The following is a 21,674-nucleotide window of genomic DNA, read 5'->3' as shown; positions in this document are numbered from 1 at the left end:
CTAGGGAAAACTTAAGAACGAGTAGAATGGCCAAAATTAGGCAACATTTCATTACTAATTCCAAGTTGAATATACATGTACAAGAGACTCCTATTTATAGGAGAAAGTCTTTCAAAACCTCTCAAATGAGAGTGTGACAAGTGTCACCACCTTATTGGTGCAAATCCTATCCATTGAAGAGAAAACATGTAGAGCCTCATGTCTCCCTTGCCTACATTTCTATTTGCACCCATCTTTTACTATTTTACACTTTACTTTCTTTTCTAGTTACATCCTTCTCTACTTTGGCCCAAAATACAAGACACAAAATTTCCTAACTACTCTATATGATTTTTACAAGGCAAAGAAGAAGAAAAAGACTCTACAAACTCTTCATTAAAGCTCGATCTTCGTCTATCTTCTTGGCCGAAAGTTTCAAGGCTGGACGGTTGCTATCATCCCCTTCCTCTTGAAAAGGATCTGTCCTCATATCTAAATGATGCTCAATGACAACAACCTTTGTTTATTTGATTAAGTTTTTTTCTCCAGGGTCAAATATTAACCTACAGTAAACATCAAAGAAAAGTGAGATGACAAAGTTAAGACAACGGTATTCAAATAAAACAATAAGAAAATAAGGCCCTTTATTTTTATAATAGTTTTTTTTAAAAGAAATAGGGCCCTTTTGATAAATATATTTGTTTCCTTTGTGTTGTTCATTGCCCAAGATAAGCAACAACATCACAAAGTGTTGTTTCTGTGATTTTTTATGATAAAAGTAAGCATCATGATTTAAAAGAAAAGGAGAGTTCAAAGTATTGCAATCTACCTTTAAAGATTCTTTTTCAACTATTCTTGTAGGAGGTGTTGTAAGATACTCCTCGTCCTTTCTAGATTCCTCTTCTTTTTTTTCAAACAACCTCTCATTTGGCTTTCCTGTGGAGGAAAGGTTTATATATATATATATATATATATATATATATATATATATATATATATATATATGGTTAAGCTCCAGACACAAATTTTTCTTCATACATATTCTCACAAGGGTTTTCTATGGAAGAAGAGTTTATGTTAATGTTTGGTTTAACTCCAAACAAAGGATTTTCCTTTAATTATTTTTTTTCTCTCTCTTCTTTCTTGTATCTTTCTTTCTCTAAGAGCTTGTAATTTTTTCCTATTTTTTTTCTCTTCTATTATATTATTTTTCTCCATTTATAAAGTTTCTTCATTTTTCTACAAGCTCTTTCATTTCTTCTCTAAGCTTCTTCTTTCTCACATATGAAGGCGGAACAAATTTTCTTCTCATACACATCTTCAATTCATCCCAATTCAATACTTCTAATTTTCTGTCAATTCTAACATCAGTTTCCCTTTTTGTCCACCAAGACCTGGCATATTCTTGAAAACTTAGGGTAGCCATGGAAAATTTACTAAATTCATCCAATTGGGGTTTTTCAAAAAAATTATCAACCTTTGTCTCCCATTCTAAATATGCTTCAACATTTTTATTTCCATCAAAATAGGGAATGTATACTTCAGTCTCTGTAGAATAATATAAACTTTTGGACTCAAAACACATCCCTTCCTTTCTTTGACAATGAGGGTTATAAATCTTTCTTCTATGACTATACTCTTCATCTCTATGATTGTTGCCTTTTTTGCCTAATTTTTCATATATATACCCTATCTTCCTTTCTTTTTCCAGGTCTTTTGGATGTTTTATGCTATGATTTTCTTTAATTTTTCTCTCCTCTTTTTGCCTTAAAATTCTAAGTTCCTTTTCAAGAATGACAAGACACGTATCTCTTTCAATCTTTTCCTTTTGAATAACCTCTTTATTACCTCCACAATTGAAGTGACTTAAGTTATTGAGAAATATTTTTCAATTTTTTTAATGAAGAACTTAAATCACTTCTACTATAATGAGAAGTATACATAGACATATTAAGTTTTTGTATTTAATAGATTTTTCACAAGAAGGAAAGTGAGTTTAGCACACAAGGTAAATTCCTAAGAAAAAGAGGTAGGTCACAATGGACACTCTTAAGTACGAAGTCTTTCCTAGCCAAAACTTATCCTGATACACTTCACAAATCTCCTTCCAATGAAAAATTCTTCAACACAAAGAAAGAATTTTCTAAAGAAAGAAACTAAAATAAAGTTTTAAAAACTAAGAATTTACGTTGCGAAAATTTAAACCTAGACGACTCCTAATGGTGAGGCTTGTTGGCACTTATGAACCTTCAAGACACACTCATCGTTTAAAGCGTGTATCTAATAAGCAAATTAAAAAAAACTTGTCGGAGATGGAAGAACACCAAAGGCTCTTCCAAGACACCTAAAGTAAAGATAATGGCAAAATTACAAAACTTGATATCACACAAAATTTTAAAAAAAAACTTCAAAGTTCTCATATCTTCTTTCACAAGTGTTTCTCTCCAAGCCTCTACTTGTTTGTCCCCCAAATATGAGTACTCCTCGCAAAGTTCTTTGTCTTCTCTTAGGATGCTACTTAGAAGTTAGCTCAATTCTCATAAAGAACAAATCCAAGATATATTTCACATCAAGAGGTCAACAATAAAAGCAATTTGAAGAGTGAAACTCAAAGGAGATTAGAGATGACAAACACAAAGATTATCCATAAAATCAAGACAAACAAGAAATTAAAGACTATAAAAAAATTAGGCACTCAAAGTGATACAAACCAAGTAGTTATGAAGATGATCAAGGAAGCAAAAGACAAAACACATAGTAAGCAGTCATCTTAGCAAACAATTCAAGACCCCACCAAGGATCTCATGGACCCAACCAGAAGAGATGGGCATAAACCAAAGCACCAACTATTCTTCCTTCTAGTCTTCTTAAAAGATAGAATATGTTGTAAATAATTTAGGCTCACTTTAAGGGTCCAAATAGAAAAGATAGGTTAGAATAAGGTACTTTTAGCATAATAAGGGGTGTAGTTAGCATTTTAGCTTGTTTTTAACCCTTTATGAAAGAATTTTGACCTAGTTTCTAGAAGGACAAGCCTAGGGTACAGGTTTGACAGTCAAACCCTAAGGCTGCCCTTTTTTTTAGTGTTTCTCATCCTACCCTTCATGTTTGTTCTCCAAGGCTCCTTCATCTATAAATAGGAAGTCTACCTCATTGTATTTTATAAGTTGAATTTGAATTAAGTAAAGAAACTCTGCACAAATTGTGTGAGCTCTTAGTGAGGCTTATGTCCTCTTAGGTTTGAGGTCTTATCTTAAGTGATTGGAAAGCTCTCAAGTGGTGGTCAACACACACTCATCTTGAGCACATCACCCTCCAAGTGACATGACATTTCTCACCCACATCCATAAATTTTCTCATTCCATTTTCCTTTCATTTCTTTATTCCATTTATGTTCTTATCTCTTTTTCTCTTAATTTTTGTTCTCGGTTTTGGGTTCATGAATATGAGTATGGTGCATCATTTGAGAGGCTAGTCCATCATTGATGTTAACCTTGCCCCATTTCAATTCCGCAATTGCATTTCATTCTCACCATATCTTATTTTTCAACTTTGCCGCTGTGAAGTGAACCTCCACACTTACAACCACTTGATTAATTTCGTGTCCAGTGAAAATCTTCCTTAGATCCTCACCTCTAATTGTTAAAATTTCAACATTAAGTAAAAGTGTCACCATAAATGAAAACATCTAAAAATCAACTCACATCACAAAGGAAACCTAAAGATTGATACTAGAATTGGATTAAAAAATAAATAAAGAATATCAAAATTATTTTTTTTCAATGGTGCATAAGGCACAAAAGTATGATGGCCAATATGACTTCTCTGCCGCAAACCAATTCATATCTTGTGCAGCAGCCTGCTTCAGCTGGTCCATGGTGTAATAAAGTTTCTCACAGTGCACACTTAAAAAAATCAAACCGTGGGTACCTTGTTTAATTGCAAAATTCTTTCTCTTGTTAATCTCACACACACACACACACACACATATATATATATATATATATATATATACATATATATACCCGTGGCAGCTCCAGCAATTTGAATCAAAGAGATATCAAAGGTGTGGGTCCCACTAATAATTGTAAAAGCTTCTTTCCTTTTCAATTCTGCTATTCACGTGCAGTGCAGATTTTTTTTTTTTTCACTTTCCAATTCAATTCTTATACGGACCCCACAAAAAGAAGTTCACGTTTTCATCATTCTGCACCAAATACACTTGGAAATTGGAATACCATTTCCAAATCAATTCTCCAAACCATTGGCAGCCCCACAATTCTCCTCTCACAAACCCCACACCAAGTTTCATCCATTGCAAGATTCTCACCAAAATTGAAGTTTCTTTATTACTGTACATGTAATGAATTATATCAATTCAACAAAGTAACCGCTGGTCCCCACAAGAAGTCTCCAATTGTCAAATCCCACAAAATTGCTTTTGAAATTAGAAGCAAAAATCACGCTGCCTGCACTCCAATTTCTCACCAAATTTCACGCCAATCACCGAGCTACTTCAGAAATAAACTTCTATGAATTCCACTGTGTAATTTTAGTTTGCGGGAAGCTCCCAATCAATTCTTCATGAACGTCCAAATCTCACAATGCAAGTTCTCGTACAACACCCACTATTTGTCTCAATTTTTCAGCTGCAACTAATTTGACACCAACAAAACTAAGCCAATGTAATTGTAACACAGAAATCATAAAATTCTGCACCAAATAATACAGCAACTAAATGGCAACAAAAATATTCACTGCACCCCAAAGCAGACAAATCAAGACTGCACCAACAAACTATGCTTCAAACAAACAGCAAAAATAAGCAACTGTAAACAGCCAACTCATTTCAATCAGTGCTTTGCACCAGAAATTTCTGTACCAAAAATCTGCTCTAGAATTAGACAAATCGGTGCCAATTGGTTCCAAAATATTCTGCACTACCAATTTTCTGGACTACACCAGCAGCAATATTAATCAAGCAACAACACCTCCTCTGCATTGCAAATGAAATTCAGAGGCACAATTTCAATTAGAAACTACAAGAGCAAAACCAGAAACACAAAGAAGCTTGATTCCAAATGAACTGCCCCAAAACAATTTATCAAACACCTTGGCTGCACTAAGACACAATCGAACCAAATTTCTCCAAGCGATTCACTCACTGAAAGAAGGCCCAGGCTGTGAGGAGATTGATTCACCGAATTCACCAAATTCGATTTTCCAGTTTCAATTTTCTTCAACACCTCACCGTTTCTCCATTTAAACTTCTCCAAGACGAAGAACAGTGAAGGAAAAACGAGAACGGAAGAAGGAACTTACATGAATCAATTCATTTTTTACTGCTTTAATTCTCCGATCGTCTTCTCCGTTCAATAGTTTCGCTGGGAAACGTCACTGCCGTTTGCGATTCCTCCGTTCGCAATTCCTCCGTGCGCTTCCGATTTAGGTCGTCGGAAATCTCTAACCTCCGATTGGCACCATTATTATTCTTCGATCAATCTTCGCACACCGATTCAAGATGAAACTGAAGAAGAAAAATGGAACAGAAGATGAAGAACAGCAACGCAAATCGCAGAGAAAATTTCCAGGAAAAATCTGAAAAACCTACATATCTGCTATTCGTACCACTGGATTCATTGTCCACACCAAATATCCAATGATATCTCCAAACAGGTTGAGATTAATATGCACACCACTGGAATCGCTTTTTGCACCACAGAGAATTTTTCAGAAATTTTTTTCGAGAATTTTCGAAAATGAAATTTGGAGAAGATGATAATGGAAACATAACTATAAAGAAAATTGCCAATGCTCGAATAACAATTTATGAACTCAAAAATAAAAATCGAAAAAGCACTTGAGCTCTAATCTATGAAGAAATTTGAAAAAAATTCAAAAATTTAACTAATGGAATTTATGACAATTTTTTGACTAAACATGACCCTAGACAAAATATTTATGATTTTAAAATTAAAATGACTCAATAATATGAACACATGAACATGAGCACATACATGAATGTTCAAGTAAGAACAACTAATTTGAACCGAAAAAAAAAGACAAAAAAACACAAAATCAATATGTAGAAACATTCAAGGTGTACAAGACATGAAAAAAAAATATGAAAACAACGCGAAATTATGAAAAAAATAGAAGAAGATCTTACAACCATAACTTTGAATACCAAATGATGGAAAAATGTTCTTCTTCTAGTAGTGATCTTTGTAAATTCTTCTTTGAATGGATGATGAAGGAGATCTGAGGAGCGAAAACATTAAAGAAACTCAAGAGAGGTAAGGCCAACTCACTAGGAAATAGTCTAGGCTAAGTCTTGGAGAAGCCTAACCTAGAGAAAACTTAAGAACAAGTAGAATGGCCAAAATTAGGCAGTATTTCATTACTAATTCCAAGTTGAAAATACATGTACAAGAGACTCATATTTATAGGAGAAAGTCTCTCAAAACCTTTCAAATGAGAGAGTGACAAGTGTCACCACCTTATTGGTGCAAATCCTCTCCATTGAAGAGAAGACATGTGCAGCCTCATGTCTTTCTTGCCTACATTTCTATTTACACCCCTCTTTTATTATTTTACACTTTACTTTCTTTTCTAGTTCCATCCTTCTCTACATTGGCCCAAAATAAAGGCCCAAAACTTCCTAACTACTCTATACGGTTTTTACAAGGCAAAGAAGAAGAAAAAGACTCTACAAACTCTTCATTAAAGCTCGATATTCGTCTATATTCTTGGCCGAAAGTTTCGAGGTTGGACGATTGTCATCATTAGTTTATTTTAAGGCTAGAATCTGGCCAAACTAGATGTGTTCAATCGATGGTCAACCTTAGTTTCTTCTAAGGTTGAAATCTAGTTGAGTTAGGCTCGTTCAGTCAATGGTCAACCTTAGTTTATTTCTATGGATGGAATCTAGCTGAGCTACACCCATTCAATTGATGGTCAAGCTTAGTTTATTTTTAAGGCTCGAATCTAGCCTAACTAGACCCATTTAGTCAATGGTCAACCTTAGTTTCTTTCTAAGGTTGGAATCTAGCCGAGTTAGACCCGTTTAGTTGATGGTAAACTTTAGTTTGTTCTAAGGATGGACTTTAGCTGAGCTAGACCCATTCAGTCGATGGTCAACCTTAGTTTATTTCTAAGGCTATAATCTAGTTGAGTTAGACCCATTCAGTCAATGTAGATTTTGACATCATGTTGGATTGTAGATTTTTTTCTCAGTCATAGTAGATTTCGCTTGGTCTTATTATTGTAGATTTTCTCTCAGTCGTAGTAGATTTTGCCCAGTCATGTTGTTGTAGATTTTCTCTTAGTTGTAGCAAATTTCCCCAATTGTGTAGCTTGTGTTAGGTTATAGATTTTCTGTTGTAGATTTTCTCTCAGTCGTAGTATATTTCACCCAGTCATGCTAAGTTGTAGAGTTTCTATTGTAGAATTTTTGTGAGTAGTAGTAGATTTTGTTTGGTCGTGTTGTTGTAGATTTTCTCTCACTTATGGTAGAGTTCACCCAATCATGTTGAGTTGTAGATTTTCTTTTAGTAGTAATAGATTTTCTCTCAGTCGTAGTATATTTCACCCAGTCAGGCTAAGTTGTAGATTTTCTATTGTAGAATTTTTGTGAGTAGTACTAGATTTTGTTCGATCGTGTTGTTGTAGATTTTCTCTCACTTGTGTTAGAGTTCACCCAATCATGCTGAGTTGTAGATTTTTTATTGTAGATTTTCTTTTAGTAGTAATAGATTTTCTTTTAGTAGTAATAGATTTCTTTTGATCGTGGTAATCATGTTGGGTTGTATATTTTTTATTGTAGATTTTCTCTCTGAATGTATGTATGTTGCAAGATGCGGTCTTCAACAAAAATGATGATGTCAAAACTGAGTATGGCAAAAAGTAAAACACTTTCATTCTTGCCCTCTTCCTTGGCCTTACCTTCTTGTTGTTCCAAAATAAAAGTGGATCTTTCAAGCGGAGTTTGCTGAATTACAAATGTCCTTTCTCTTTATTTCTTCTCTTTCTCTTTCTCTTTCTTTTTACTATTTGTAGTGGTGGTGGTCTTTGAAACATTGAGACCTTTTGAAGCGGAATCATTGGAAGATGATTTAGAAGAGGGTTTAGGGTTTATAGAATTTTCTAACCCTTTCACAGGTTGATGTTTTGTTGATTGAGGATTTGGTTATTCATGACTCAAAGGTACATGAATCATGACAATGTTGTATTGTGGAGGCGGGAAAAGTTTTACCTTATCCCACAGTGGGCGCCAATGTTCCGGTTCAAAGTTTAAATGGCCTCAAATCAGAACATACAAGTTGAGTCCTCTCTTGTTTATCATGATTGATGTATTTATAAGTCTTGATTAATCATCAATTATCTTCTAAATATTAACTAATATCATTTAATCTTTAAAATTCTCTTAAAGTGATTTTAAGTACCACAAATTGATATAATACTAGTTACTTATCTTTTATCTTCTAAATCTTAACTAATATTATTTAATCATTAAAATCTTAACTAAATCTCTTTATTCTTGGCTAAGATTTTGGATAATTTTATTAAATATATCTTGTTAATAATTAATAAGCCATATTATTGACTTTAGATAAGCTACATCTCATACTTAAATTCAATATTAATAGAATACTTAAATTCAATGTTATATGTTTGGAGTTAATTAAAACTAACTAGCATACATGAACTAATCTTTTGAAGGTTGTTTTAAAGTTTGATTACATTTTTACTTTGAAAATTATTTATACTATCAAAACATGATATCAGATTTGTATTATAGTTTTTAACTATTATACAATTTATTAATAAATATAAGAGAAAATTGAAATTATGAATAAAATAACAAACATATAAAAAATCATAAGATATCTCTTTATTTAATAGTTTTTATATAAAATTAATTTTTTTTCAAAAAAAATTTACAATAATAATAAAAGCCACATAAATTGATCTAAAAACTGAAATGTAAAACATTAATTTAATTTGGTTTACTTCAAATTTTATATTAAAATTAAAACTAAATATGTTGGAGATCCCACATCGATTAGAGATGAAGACAAATCATTGTATATTGAGTGCAAACCTCACCCCCATGAACCAGTTTTATGGGGTTGAGTTAGGCTTAAAACTCACTTCTTAACATGACCAGATTACAGAAGGGAACAGAGATGAACAAAAGCGTAAACTGAAGACAAAGGATATGAGAATGAATATCTCTTCTTTCTTATTATTGAAATCAAAACAAATGGTCTAAATATATACAAGTAGTACACTCATTCTAGGTTTAACTAAAGAAGGAAAGAATCAATAATTAAATACTAGAATCATAACACACAAAGACAAAATAAAGGTTATTCACCTCTATAAAGAGAAAAATTGATAATTAGAAAAGACACCCAATTATTCTCCTCTATACAGAGAAACAACTGATAATTAGAAAAGACTCCCAATTAATATTAGGATCCTTCTATAACTCTAGTATTCGTATCCTTTAATACCCGCCACAAGTTGGGGAGCAAATATTGATGAGACCCAGCTTGGAACAAATATTCTTAAAAGATTGAGGACTTAAAACTTTGGTATAAATATCATCCAATTGCTCTGTGGTGGAAATGGGAAGCAAATGGATGAGACCCTTCTTTAATTTTTCCCTGACCACGTGACAATCTATTTCTATATGTTTTGTACGCTCGTGAAATACTGGATTTGCTGCAATCACAGTATAAAAGAGATGGTTGCTCAAAAGGAACTTTGAAATCTTGAAGAAGATAAGTTAGCCATTGAATTTCACATGTAATAGTGGTCATTGCCCTATATTCAGCTTCACAAGAACTCTTTGATATTGTTCCTTGCTTCTTTGACTTCCAAGATATGAGAGAATTCCCAAGATACGCACTAAAACCAGTCACTGATTGTCTTGAATCACTGCAGGTGTCCCAATCACTATCACAAAAGGCTTTGAGAGGAACAAAAGTAGTGGAAGAGAAAAATAGACCAAGACTTGGAGCCCCTTTGAAATATCTGAGAATTATAATCGCTGCATTATAGTGAGCAATTGTAGGCTTAGCAAGAAACTGAGAAAGTTGTTGCACAGAAAATGTTATGTCAGGTCGGGTATTAGTGAGATACATAAGTCTTCCAATCAATCTTCTGTAGGCTTGAATATTTGTGAAAGGAACACTTCTAGTAGAAGAGAATTTCTCATGATTATCAATAGGAGTGGGAGCAGGTTTGTAGGCTAAAAGACCTGCATCGGTTAATAATTCCAATGCATATTTCCTTTGATTTACCATTATTCCTGTCTTACTTCTTGCTACTTCTAGACCAAGAAAGTATATTAAACTCCCAAGATCTTTAATCTTGAATGTTTGATTCAAGATACTTCAGAAGAATTCATGAACAAGAAATGATCGTTCATAAATTGAGTATATCCCATAGAAAGCAAAAATGATGACAGTTTGGCAAACCATTCTCTGTTGACTTGCTTAAGGCCATATAAAGCCTTTTTTAGTTTACAAACTTTTCCTGGTAGAATAGAAGTCAATCCAGGAGGAGCAACCATGTATACATCTTCTTTCAAATCTCCATGTAAAAAGGCATTGTTTATGTCTAATTGTTTCAATTCCCAATTATAAATAGAAGCTAAAGAAAGAAGCAACCTTATGGTGGTCATCTTTGCTACTGGAGAGAAAGTATCGAGGTATTCAATGCCTTCTGTTTGTGTATATCCCTTTGTCACTAACCTTGCTTTATACCTTTCAATTGTCCCATCAGCCTTATATTTTATTTTGAATACCCATTTGCAACCTATGGCAGCTTTGTTCTGAGGCAGAAGAGCAGTCTCCCAAGTTTGATTTGACTCTAAAGCAGATATCTCACATTGTATAGCTTTTCTCCAACAATCATGTTTCACAACTTCAGAATAAGTGTTTGGCTCAACATGTGAAGAAAGAGACATGACAAAAGATTTGTAAGAAGGTGATAAATTGCTATAAGACAAAACAAAATTCAAAGGATATTTAACTCTTGAAGATGTACTAGAAACATTAAGATTACAATGATAATCCTTTAAATACTCAAGTGGTTTTTTTATTCTTGTGCTCATTCAGACAGATGGATCTGATTCAGAACTTTGTTCTATATCATGATTTTCATTTAGGTTTTGGTCTATATGGGAACAATCTTCTTCTGAAACCTCAATTTGTGACTCACAATTATTATCACTGCTATTTTCAACATTATCACAAGGTGCAAGAATGGCTTGTGATGGTTGACTTAAGACAGATTGATCTCCAGCAAACAAAATTTGATCATTAATGTCGGTACTATTAGTTTCATTGCTAGTATCTTGAACCCTTTGGTATGGAAAAATATGTTCATAAAAGACAACATCCCTAGACACAAAAATTTCTCTTGATTGAATATTCAACAAAATATATCATTTTGTCCCCTGTTGAAAACCAATAAAAACACATTTTGATGCTCTTGGATCAAATTTTCTTCTATTTGTTGACAAAGTGCTAGCATAACATAAAGAACCAAACACCTTTAATTCATTAACTTTTGCACTAGTTTTGAAAAGCATTTCATGAGGAGAAGAATAGTTTAAAACAGGTGTGAGAAGCATGTTTATAATATGCGCAACATGTATCACAAAATATTACCAATAAATTTTGGGTAAATGAGATTGTATCATAAGAGCTTTTGCTACATCTAATAAATGACTATGTTTCCTTTCAACTAAACTATTTTGTTGTGGAGTATTGACACATAATGTTTGATGTATTATTCCTTTACTGACAAAAAAAATAGTCATGAAAAATTCAGTTCCATTATCACTTCTTATTATTTTTATTGTTGTCTCAAACTGTGTTTGAACAAAAATAACAAAATTTTCCAAAACCTTAACAACTTCAGATTTTTGTTTCAAAAGAAAAATCCATGTGTACCTCGAATAGTCATCAACTATGGTCAATAAATATTTATGACCATGAATTGATGGTATTGAGTATGGTCCCCAAATATCTACATGAATCAAATCAAAACATTTTTTTGATTTAGATGTACTAATAGGAAAAGAAAGTCTTTTTTGCTTTGCAAAATGACAAACATCACAAACAAAAGATTTGTTATATTTAACAAAAGGAAATTTATTCTTGATAACATCAATACATTTATTTGAAACATGACCTAATCGAAAATGCCAAAGGGTTTCTAGATCACTAACACTGACATTAACAGTATTGATGGTGTGTGTACATTCAAGGGGTTTAATTTGAAGTTTATGGTAAGATGGAATCCTGAGTATATAAAGTCTATCTTGCGTCTTAGCGATTCCAATCATCTTCATAGATATCTTGTCCTGAATGTGACAACCATTAGAGTCAAAGGTAAGAACACAAGATAGTTTATCAATTAATTTTGCTACAGAAAGAAGATTAAAAGTGAAGCAAGGCATGTACAAAACATTGTCTATGATATGATTTTGATTGAGAAAAACACTTCCAGAATAATTGGCAATGACTTGATTTCCATTTGGTAATTTGACATAAATAGGATCAATTTGATGATATGAAATGAAATAAGTTAAGGATGAACAAATGTGATCAGTAGCACCACTATCAATAATCCAAGAACTAAAAGAAGAAATAAAAGTATTACCTGTTTGATTGGAAGGATTGAAGGGAATAACAAAAAATTGATTAGAAGCATTGCCATTGGATTTGGTCTGTTGTAAAAGAGCTAACAATGTTTGATACTGCTTAGGAGTAAAACCAATTTGTTGAGACTCCACTTCTGACTTTGAACCTTCATGATTCTGCTCATTATTATTGAAATTTGTATTCTAAAAATTGCATTAGTATGACTCTGATCATGATTCTGATTTTTAAACTTGAAATGAGGTGGAAAGTCATGCTTTTTATAGCATGTATCAATGGTATGCCCTGTCTTTCCACAATGACTACAAATTTTGGAAGTATATTCTCTTCCATTGCTTCCTCTTCTGTATCCAGCACCTCTGCCATAGGTTGTAGAATTGTTTTTATAACCTCCTGATCCGATCGGTCATCGGTAGTCGATGACGTCAGCATCAGAGAACCACGTGGACCACTCGCAGGGTGACACGTGGACCAGGTGGCTGAGAGGTCAGAGGGACGATCGCCACGAGAGGTGATCGGTGGTCAGTAACCAAGTGACCACCAACAGATCATCCGGGATGGTGATCGGTGGTCAGTAGCCAAGTGGCCACCAACAGATCAGTTCTCAGACTAACGCCTGAAGGCAGAACGCGAGAAACAGATAAACACTGATCAGTCATCGGGGTATTGTCATCGGGGTCTCGTGTTACACGCAGTTAAACTGGGAATGAGGTTCCCAGCGAGAGCGTTACGCATGGATCTCGCATGTGCACACCTCAGGGAATCATGCACGAGAGTGGCCTGAGGGAACTAGTAAACCAGCCAGTGGTTGGTGATTCCCTCAACCCATTACGTGCATGGCATCGTGAAGGGTAAGCCGTATACGCAGAGAGCAACGTTTGGTGAGTGTGCCTAGACCAGCCACACCCGACGTTCTCCCAAGAGTATGCGATCTGCCCAGATAAGAGAAACATCCCACGTTACTCCGCGAGGGCGTAACTTAGGCCCACAAAGAGAAGCGCTAGAGCCCTTCCAGTAAGTGACACGTGTGTGGTTAGATGTGAGTTGCAGGCCTCCACGTGTCGTCATCTAAGAGGGGTGCGGTCCAGACAAAAGAGCACTCCGTACCATTAAAGGTACAGACAGGCGCAGCCAAGCGCAGAGACGCGCAGACTCTCACGCTCCCCACTGCTGATACTGAAGGTACGCTTTCTCTGAAAAGCATGACAGGGTTCTGACACATGCCAGGAAAGCATAACAGAATTCTGTTATGCCCAGAAGCAGAAAAAGAGAGATAAAAGAGAGAATCAGGGGGAGAGTGAAGGAGAGGAAAAAACAGAGTGCAAGTTTTTCACACACACATTTACTAGTTTCCAGTTTCTGGTGGTTCTGTTGGACTAACTTGATCGTCGGAGTGCAAACGGCCGCTAGAGGCGCCGTCTGTGTGTTTTGCAGGTCACATTTGAAGATATCTGAGAGAAAGTTCGGAGGGTGATTCTGCAGAAGACGCAGTCGCGTAGACAGGGCAGAGAGTGCTACGAAGCGATTCGTCCACGTTCGAGTTGCCGGCAGGATCATTTGGCGCCCACCGTGGGGCCCGAGTGAATCGTTGTCCCATATATACCACAGTTTTAAAGCTTACCAGAGTTTAATCAGTTTCTTTGATAGAGAAGGATGCCTAGAAACAGACAACCATCACCTGCGCCATCCGCTGACGAAGGAGCTGTGACAATGGCGCAGGTCCTGGAAATGGTGCGCACGCTGCAGGATAACGCTGCAGCGTCGAAAGTTGAACAAGAAAGGATGCAGACGGAGTTGGCTGCGTCGCAAAGCAGGAACGATGAGCTGAATCGTGTCAACGAAGAGTTGAGAAGGACGCTGCAGGCGCAGAGGGAGCACGTTGTTGACGAAAGGGTGTCTAGGCAGCCCTCACCTCCAAGGGCATTTCCCATGCCATTCTCCCCTGAGATCATGGGAACCATGGTGCCTCCCAACCTGGTGGGGGTAAAAGCGTCGTTCAAGGGGGTAGAGGACCCGGAGGCGCATCTGACGGCATTCCATACCCAGATGATGTTGTCTGGGGGCTCAGACGCTGTGTACTGCAAGATGTTCATGAGCACATTGAGCGGAATCGCCATGGAGTGGTTCGTTAGTTTACCAGAAGGGCATATCACGTCTTTCTCTCAGTTCTCGAAGCTCTTCACTGAACAATACATCGTCAACAAGGCACCTGCAGTGGTGTCCTACGATCTGTTCGATGTGCGCCAGTACCAAGGTGAGTCGCTGAAGGACTACCTCAACCGCTTTGGGGCACAAGTGGTTAGACTGCCCAGCAAAGATGAAAATATGCTGGTGCACGCGTTTAAGAAGGGTGTGCTGCCTGGCCCTTTCAGCGAGTCTCTCATCAGGAGCCATCCCAGCACCTTTGCAGAGATTTGACGACGTGCGGTGGCGCACATAGTGGCAGAAACAGAGGTTTCTGAGAAGAGGGGAAGTGCTGCACCACCCAGGCCGCGTGGAGGGCAAGGAAAGCCACAGCAAGCCAGGGTGCATGAGGCCAAGGAGGGGAAGAAGGTGCGGGAAAAACCTCGTCCCTATGCACCAGGCAAAGACCAGAGCAAGGGGCGTGCAAGGGAGAATAACGCACCCCCGAGATACAACTTCATGGTGGGATTGGCGGATCTCATCGCCCTTCCTGCCGTAGCGGCAAGACTACGAGTACCAGAGAAGACAGATAAGGTACTTGGAAGGAAGAAGAATGAATGGTGTGAGTTTCATCAGGCCTTTGGCCATACACTTCATTCCTGTTTGGCGCTGGGACACCAACTGGCAGAGTTGGTGAAGTCTGGTTTTCTAGCAGATTACCTGCGTGAGCCGCAGGGTGATCGCGCGTCAGGATCCCAAACTGGAGAGCAACAGCATGAAGTCCCTGTGCATGGGGAAGTGCAGACGATCGCTGGAGGCTTCTCTGGTGGAGGATGCACAGCTTCACAAAGAAGGAGATACACTCGATCGGTGATGGCGGTAGATGCAGTGAATGAGAGTCATTACTCTGAGGTGGACATTATCTTCAGGAAAGCAGACCTACGGGACGTTGTCCCGCACGACAACGACCCTGTGGTCATTTCTCTCATCACAGCAGGAAGACGGGTGCATAGAGTACTCGTAGATCAAGGAAGCTCGGCGGATGTCATGTTCTAGCCAACATTCAACAAGCTACAGTTGTCCCCTGATCAGTTAAGACCGTATACTGGTTGTCTCTACGGTTTTGCAGGGGATCAGGTAGAGGTGCGGGGATACATCGAGCTGAGGACCACGTTCACTGACGGAACAACAGCCCGCACTGAAAAGATAAAGTACCTAGTGGTGAATGCCCCTTCTGCGTACAACGTTTTGTTGGGTAGGCCCACACTCAATAGACTGGGCGCAATACCATCGACGAGGCATATGAAGTTGAAGCTGCCGTCGATGGAGGGGACCGTGATAACCATCAAGTCGGATCAGGCTGAGGCAAGACGCTGTTATGAGAACAGCTTGAAGCAAAAAAGAAGTGTGTGCCATGTCACCACAAAACCACCACCAGGCGCTCAGAGGATGGAGAACGTTGCGGTGGGGGGCTCCCAGGTAGCCCAAGTTGAAGAAAAAGAGGAAGGCACGATCACTCCTCGCGAGTCAGGGATCGCGAGAGCGGTCATTGCCAGTGAGAGAAGGCCCCACCCAGCTAAAGGATGGGTCGAAGTGGACATCAGGGGAAGAAAATTCAAGTTGGGGGGATCCCTCATTGAAGAAGAGCGAAGGCTGATCATGGGTGTGATTGAGAAGCACATGAATGCCTTTGCATGGTCAGCATCCGACATGCCGGGAATCGACCCCGATTTCCTCTGCCATCGTCTATCGATGGACCCCATGGTTCGACCGGTGCGACAGAGGAGAAGGAAATTCAACGAGGAAAAGAGGAAGGTGATCCACGACGAAGCGCAGAAGCTCCTTGTCGCAGGGCATATCAGAGAAATCCAGTACCCCGAGTGGCTAGCGAATGTGGTACTGGTGCAGAAGGCAAGCGGCAAGTGGAGAATGTGCGTGGACTTCACTGACCTCAACAAGGCGTGCCCCAAGGATTCTTACCCCCTACCCAGTATAGATGCTCTAGTTGATAGCGCCTCGGGGGGAAAGCTACTCAGCTTCTTGGACGCTTTCTCAGGGTATAACCAGATCAGGATGCACCCAATGGACGAGTGCAAGACCGCGTTTATGACGGAACGGTCTTGCTATTGCTACAAGGTCATGCCATTTGGGTTGAAGAATGCGGGGGCTACCTACCAGCGGCTCATGGATAGGGTGCTCTCGCCCATGCTGGGAAGGAACGTACACGCCTATGTAGATGACATGGTGGTTACGTCCCAAGAGAAGAAGCATCATGCAGCTGATCTGGAAGAGCTATTCACCACCATTGCCAAGTATAGGCTGAAGCTCAACCCTGAGAAATGCATATTCGGTGTGGAGGCTGGGAAGTTCTTGGGTTTCCTCTTGACAGAGCGAGGGATCGAAGCTAACCCGGAGAAGTGTGCGGCGATCGTGGCAATGAGGAGCCCAACGACGGTGAAGGAGGTGCAGCAGCTCACCGGTCGCTTGGCAGCACTGTCCCGATTTATGTCCGCTGGTGGGGAGAAAGGTCACCCATACTTCCAGTGTCTCAAACGCAACAGCAGATTTCTCTGGACACAGGAGTGCGAGGAGGCTTTCGTCAAGCTAAAGGAGTACCTGGCGAGCCCACCAGTCCTGCGAAAGCCCCAGGTAGGCATCCCTCTTCGTCTATACTTTGCTGTTACGGAGAGGGCAGTCAGCTCAGTCCTGGTGCAAGAGCAGGACCAGGCCCAGAGGCCTGTTTACTTCGTGAGTAAGGTGCTGCAAGGCCCTGAAACAAGGTACCAGGCCCTCGAGAAGGCTGCTCTGGCGGTGGTGTTTTCAGCCAGAAGACTCAGGCATTACTTCCACAGCTTCACAGTGGTCGTGATGACTGATCTGCCTATCCAGAACGTATTGAAGAAACCTGATGTAGCAGGCAGGATGGTCAAATGGGCAGTAGAATTGTCAGAATTTGATATTCAGTACGAGCCCCGAGGACCGATCAAGGGGCAGGTGTTCACGGACTTCGTAGTCGAGCTATCATCCATCGCGACACCTACAGAAGGGCTAAATTTCCGATGGGTGTTATCGGTGGATGGCTCCTCTAATCAGCAGGGAAGCGGCGCGGGAGTCATCCTGGAAGGACCAAATGGGGTACTGATCGAGCAGTCCCTCCGCTTCGCCTTCAAAGCTAGCAACAATCAGGCGGAGTATGAGGCCCTGATCGCAGGAATGTTGTTAGCAAGAGAAATGGGAGCAAGAAATCTGCTGGCCAAGAGCGATTCGTTACTGGTCACCGGGCAGGTTACCGGGGAGTTCCAAGCAAAGGACCCTCAGATGGCAGCCTACCTGGAGTATGTGCGGCTCCTGAAGACGTCCTTCGCCGAGTTTGAGTTAGTGCACGTGCCAAGAGAGCAGAATGCCCGAGCAGACCTGCTTGTCAAGCTGGCCAGCTCAGGCAAGGGGGGGAAGCAGAGGACCGTCATTCAGGAGACCCTGAAGGTGCCGCGCGCGTTCGTATCAGACAACCAGGTGCTTCACGTATGCAAGTCAATGGAGCGTCTAACGATCGGTCATCGGTCGTTGGCCCAAGAAACGCTAAGAGCACCGAGGGTGAGATCGCGACCCTCAAAGACCGATGAGTCGATGGAGGTTCATGCGGAGAAGGAACCCGACACCTGGATGACGCCATACCAGCTATACTTAGAAGATGGTGTACTCCCGCTCGATCTGGCAGAGGCAAAAAGAATAAAGAGGGGTTCAAGTAAGTTTACTCTTATAGATGGAAGCCTATTTAGATTTGGATTTTCTCACCCTGTGCAGATCTGTGTACACGGCGAGCAATGCACCAGAATCATGTCTGAGCTGCACGAGGGGGTGTGCGGAAGCCATGTAGGTGGTCGCGCTTTGGCAAGTAGAGTACTCCGCGCGGGGTACTACTGGCCAAAGCTGAAGGAAGATTGCATAAGGTTTGCTCAGCGATGCAAACAATGTCAGCTGCATGCAGATTGGCACAAGGCACCCCCTGAGGAGTTGAGGTCCATCCATAGCCCGTGGCCATTCCATACATGGGGGATTGACATCCTAGGACCTTTTCCCCTGGCGACAAGGCAGATGAAGTTCCTCATTGTGGCCATCGAATATTTCACCAAGTGGGTGGAGGCAGAGCCAGTTGCACACATCACCGCACAGAAAGTCGAACACTTCGTCTGGAAGAACATTGTCTGCCGCTTCGGAATACCCAAGAGGCTGGTTTCCGACAATGGCACCCAGTTCACAAGTCATCAGCTGAGGAAGATGTGTGAAGAGTTAAAGATACAACAGGTTTTCGCTTCAGTGGAGCACCCACAAACAAATGGGCAGGTGGAGTCAGCAAACCGAGTGCTGCTCAGGGGGCTGAAGCGAAGACTAGACAAGGCCAAAGGAGGTTGGGCAGAGGAGGTCCCCAGAATTGTATGGTCTTATCACACCACCCCACAGTCCAGCACCCATGAGACACCCTTCAGCCTTGTCTATGGGACAGACGCCATGATCCCTGTGGAAATACAAGAGAGCTCCCCCAGATTCTTGAACTTCGTTGCTGAAGAGTCCAATGAAGAGCGTAAGGTGAATCTGGATCTGCTAGACGAAGTGCGGGAAGAGGCCAGAGTCAGTGCTGAAGCTGTGAAGAGAAGAGTGGAGCGGAGGCACAACTCTAAAGTGAGGCCCAGGCGTTTCCAGGAAGGTGATCTGGTAATGAGAAAGGCGCATCAGAATGACATGCAGAACAAGTTATCCCCAAAGTGGACAGGCCCGTACAGAGTGGTGGAGACATTAGAGAACGGAGCCTATCGCCTAGAGACTTTGGAAGGAGGAGCAATCCCCAGAACATGGAACGCCACCCATTTAAAATTTTATTTCAGTTAAAGTTGTACAGTACTAGGCGTTCTCGCGCTAAAAGACACATGTTTGTATGTGGTGGAAACAGCTGAACAGACAAGGGGGCATTCTTTTCCCTAAGGAGGGTTTTTAACGAGGCCACCCAATTAAAGAAAATTTCCAGCATATAAAGTGTGCTCAAGTATTAAAAGTTAAAATCCTCCTTGCCCCAGGTGCAAGTGCAGGTGATTGGTTAGACCCTACTTGCCCTAGGCGCAAGTACTGGCACCGATCTAAGTCTTCCTCACCCCAGGTGTGAGTGCAAGCAGTTAAAGGTTTGAAAAGCCAGGGGTGCTAGTAAGATCAAGGGAGGGAAAGGAAAGGTTTTGACAAAACGTCCTTACCCACTTGGCATACACCAATATTGGCCCAGTAAGACTCTTAGTCTGAAACCCTTCTCACCCCAGGAGTGAGACAGGGAATGAGCGACTCAACCCGCCAAGGGGTGATGACCTTGGGGAAAGTAAGAGGGGTTAGCGAGAAACACTTTTCTTTCCCCAAGACGAGGCATCACCTTGAGCGATCGATGTCAAAGTCCTTCATGCACTTAGCGCTAGAGCGACAGAAAAAGCTAAGTGAAGACTAAAGAGCGATCACTGATGAGTCGTCAGTAATTGGCTAGTAGTGCAAAGCAGCGCACGAGGACTGTTAAACACCAAGCTGAGGGAATAGCCAGTCGTGATCAAGTAGAAGCAAAAGAGTAAGAGAAGCAGATCGCGCTAAGCCTAAGCTGGTTAACACTTAGTCGTGCGCAAAGAGTAAGAGAAGCAGATCGCGCTAAGCCTAAGCTGGTTAACACTTAGTCGTGCGCAAAGTGAAAGACGAAGCTCAAGATCGCGCTAAGCCTGAGCTGGTTAACACTTAGTTGTGTGCGAAAGGGAAGGCAAAGCCCAAGATCACGCTGAACCTAAGCTAGCTAACAGTTAGTCGCGCACATAAAGATAAGTGAAGTTCAAAGAAAATACAAGGGAAGAAACTTATGCAACAGAAGAAGCATTGAGAGTTTGTATTCACAGTCAAGTCTTATACAAATTTCAGTGTGATAAGAAAATTGTGCAAAAATTAAATTTACAGAAAAAATAATGGTTTAAGGAGCAGGGGGGATGAGCTTTCCATCCACCACTTCATGGTAGATGCTGAACTGCGAGAGGTCCAGGTCCGGGAGAACGCATTTGATTTGCTCGAGTGCTAGCTCGAATCCGTCTGTAAGGGCATCAGCACCCACGTTCATCAAATCGGCCTTCTCCACCTCCAGTTCTTGCTTTGAAGCCTCCGCAGCATCCCTCTCAGTGGTGACGGCAGCAAGGGAGGAGGCAGCCTCAGACAGTTTGCCCACCACCTCCTCAAGTCTTTTCTCCCCAGCAGCAGCTGCTTCTTTGGCGGACTCGAGCTCCCCCAATAGCTGAGTGTTCTGTTGGCGCAGGGAGGAAGTCTCGGCCTTAAGCTCCACCACCGTGCAGTCCAAGGAGCTAACAGCTTCCCCCATCAAGATCTCTGTCTTGATGGTCTCTTGGACCTGCGCTAGGTACTCCCTCCTAGCTTTCTCCACCATGCCCCGCATCAACTCCACAGATCCTTGGGCAGCTTCAAAGTCACTTCGCAGTGACTCCTTGTCATGCTCAAGATCCTTCACCCTCTTCTCCAGGGCTAGTTGCTTGCGATGCTGGGTGGAAAACTCCAGAGAGAGCACCACCTGCTTGGCCAGGTGCATATCCACCTCATCACCACTCCACTCAACAAGCTCCCGGTTGCTTATGAGTTGTCGGACCAGGGTGATGACCCTGCTGAAGTTTTCGTGGTTGGCCCCAGAAGTGCTTGGGCGCAAGCTGGACCCCCCACCTTCAGCAGTGGCGGTGGGGATTGGCAGTGGTGGTGGTGGACCCCCAACAGGATGAGCAGGTGGACCAGGTGATTGGCCTGCTGGGGGGGAAGATGGCAGTTGGGAAGTTGGAGGCAACTGCTGGCCTGGAGAAGGAAGGTTGGTAGGCTCTG

At 40.7% G+C, this 21,674-nt stretch overlaps 1 protein-coding gene and 1 long non-coding RNA gene across 2 annotated transcripts; both read right to left on the bottom strand.

The window, feature by feature from the left end:
* Positions 1-4,302: 4,302 nt before the first annotated feature.
* On the bottom strand, positions 4,303-6,007 carry LOC137816935 (uncharacterized). The gene is made up of 2 exons (XR_011081901.1): positions 5,591-6,007; positions 4,303-5,506 (listed from the first exon to the last, which is right to left on the bottom strand). It is a non-coding gene; the product is annotated as an uncharacterized lncRNA (long non-coding RNA).
* Positions 6,008-9,354: 3,347 nt separating this feature from the next.
* LOC137816922 (uncharacterized mitochondrial protein AtMg00810-like) lies at positions 9,355-10,292 on the bottom strand. The gene is made up of 2 exons (XM_068620096.1): positions 9,810-10,292; positions 9,355-9,360 (listed from the first exon to the last, which is right to left on the bottom strand). Exons 1-2 carry the CDS (start codon positions 10,290-10,292, stop codon positions 9,355-9,357), a joined length of 489 nt encoding a protein of 162 aa, XP_068476197.1.
* Between the last annotated feature and the right edge of the window lie 11,382 nt (positions 10,293-21,674).

The sequence above is a fragment of the Phaseolus vulgaris genome, unplaced genomic scaffold (assembly GCF_000499845.2).
Source record: "Phaseolus vulgaris cultivar G19833 unplaced genomic scaffold, P. vulgaris v2.0 scaffold_13, whole genome shotgun sequence".
NCBI lineage: Eukaryota > Viridiplantae > Streptophyta > Magnoliopsida > Fabales > Fabaceae > Phaseolus > Phaseolus vulgaris.
Note: the sequence above shows the minus strand (reverse complement) of the source record. Positions and strands in the feature narration are given on the sequence as shown.

Bases quoted from the DNA above. Each gene is read 5' to 3' on its own strand.
- LOC137816922 (XM_068620096.1), bottom strand. From the start codon at position 10,292: ATGGTAAATCAAAGGAAATATGCATTGGAATTATTAACCGATGCAGGT.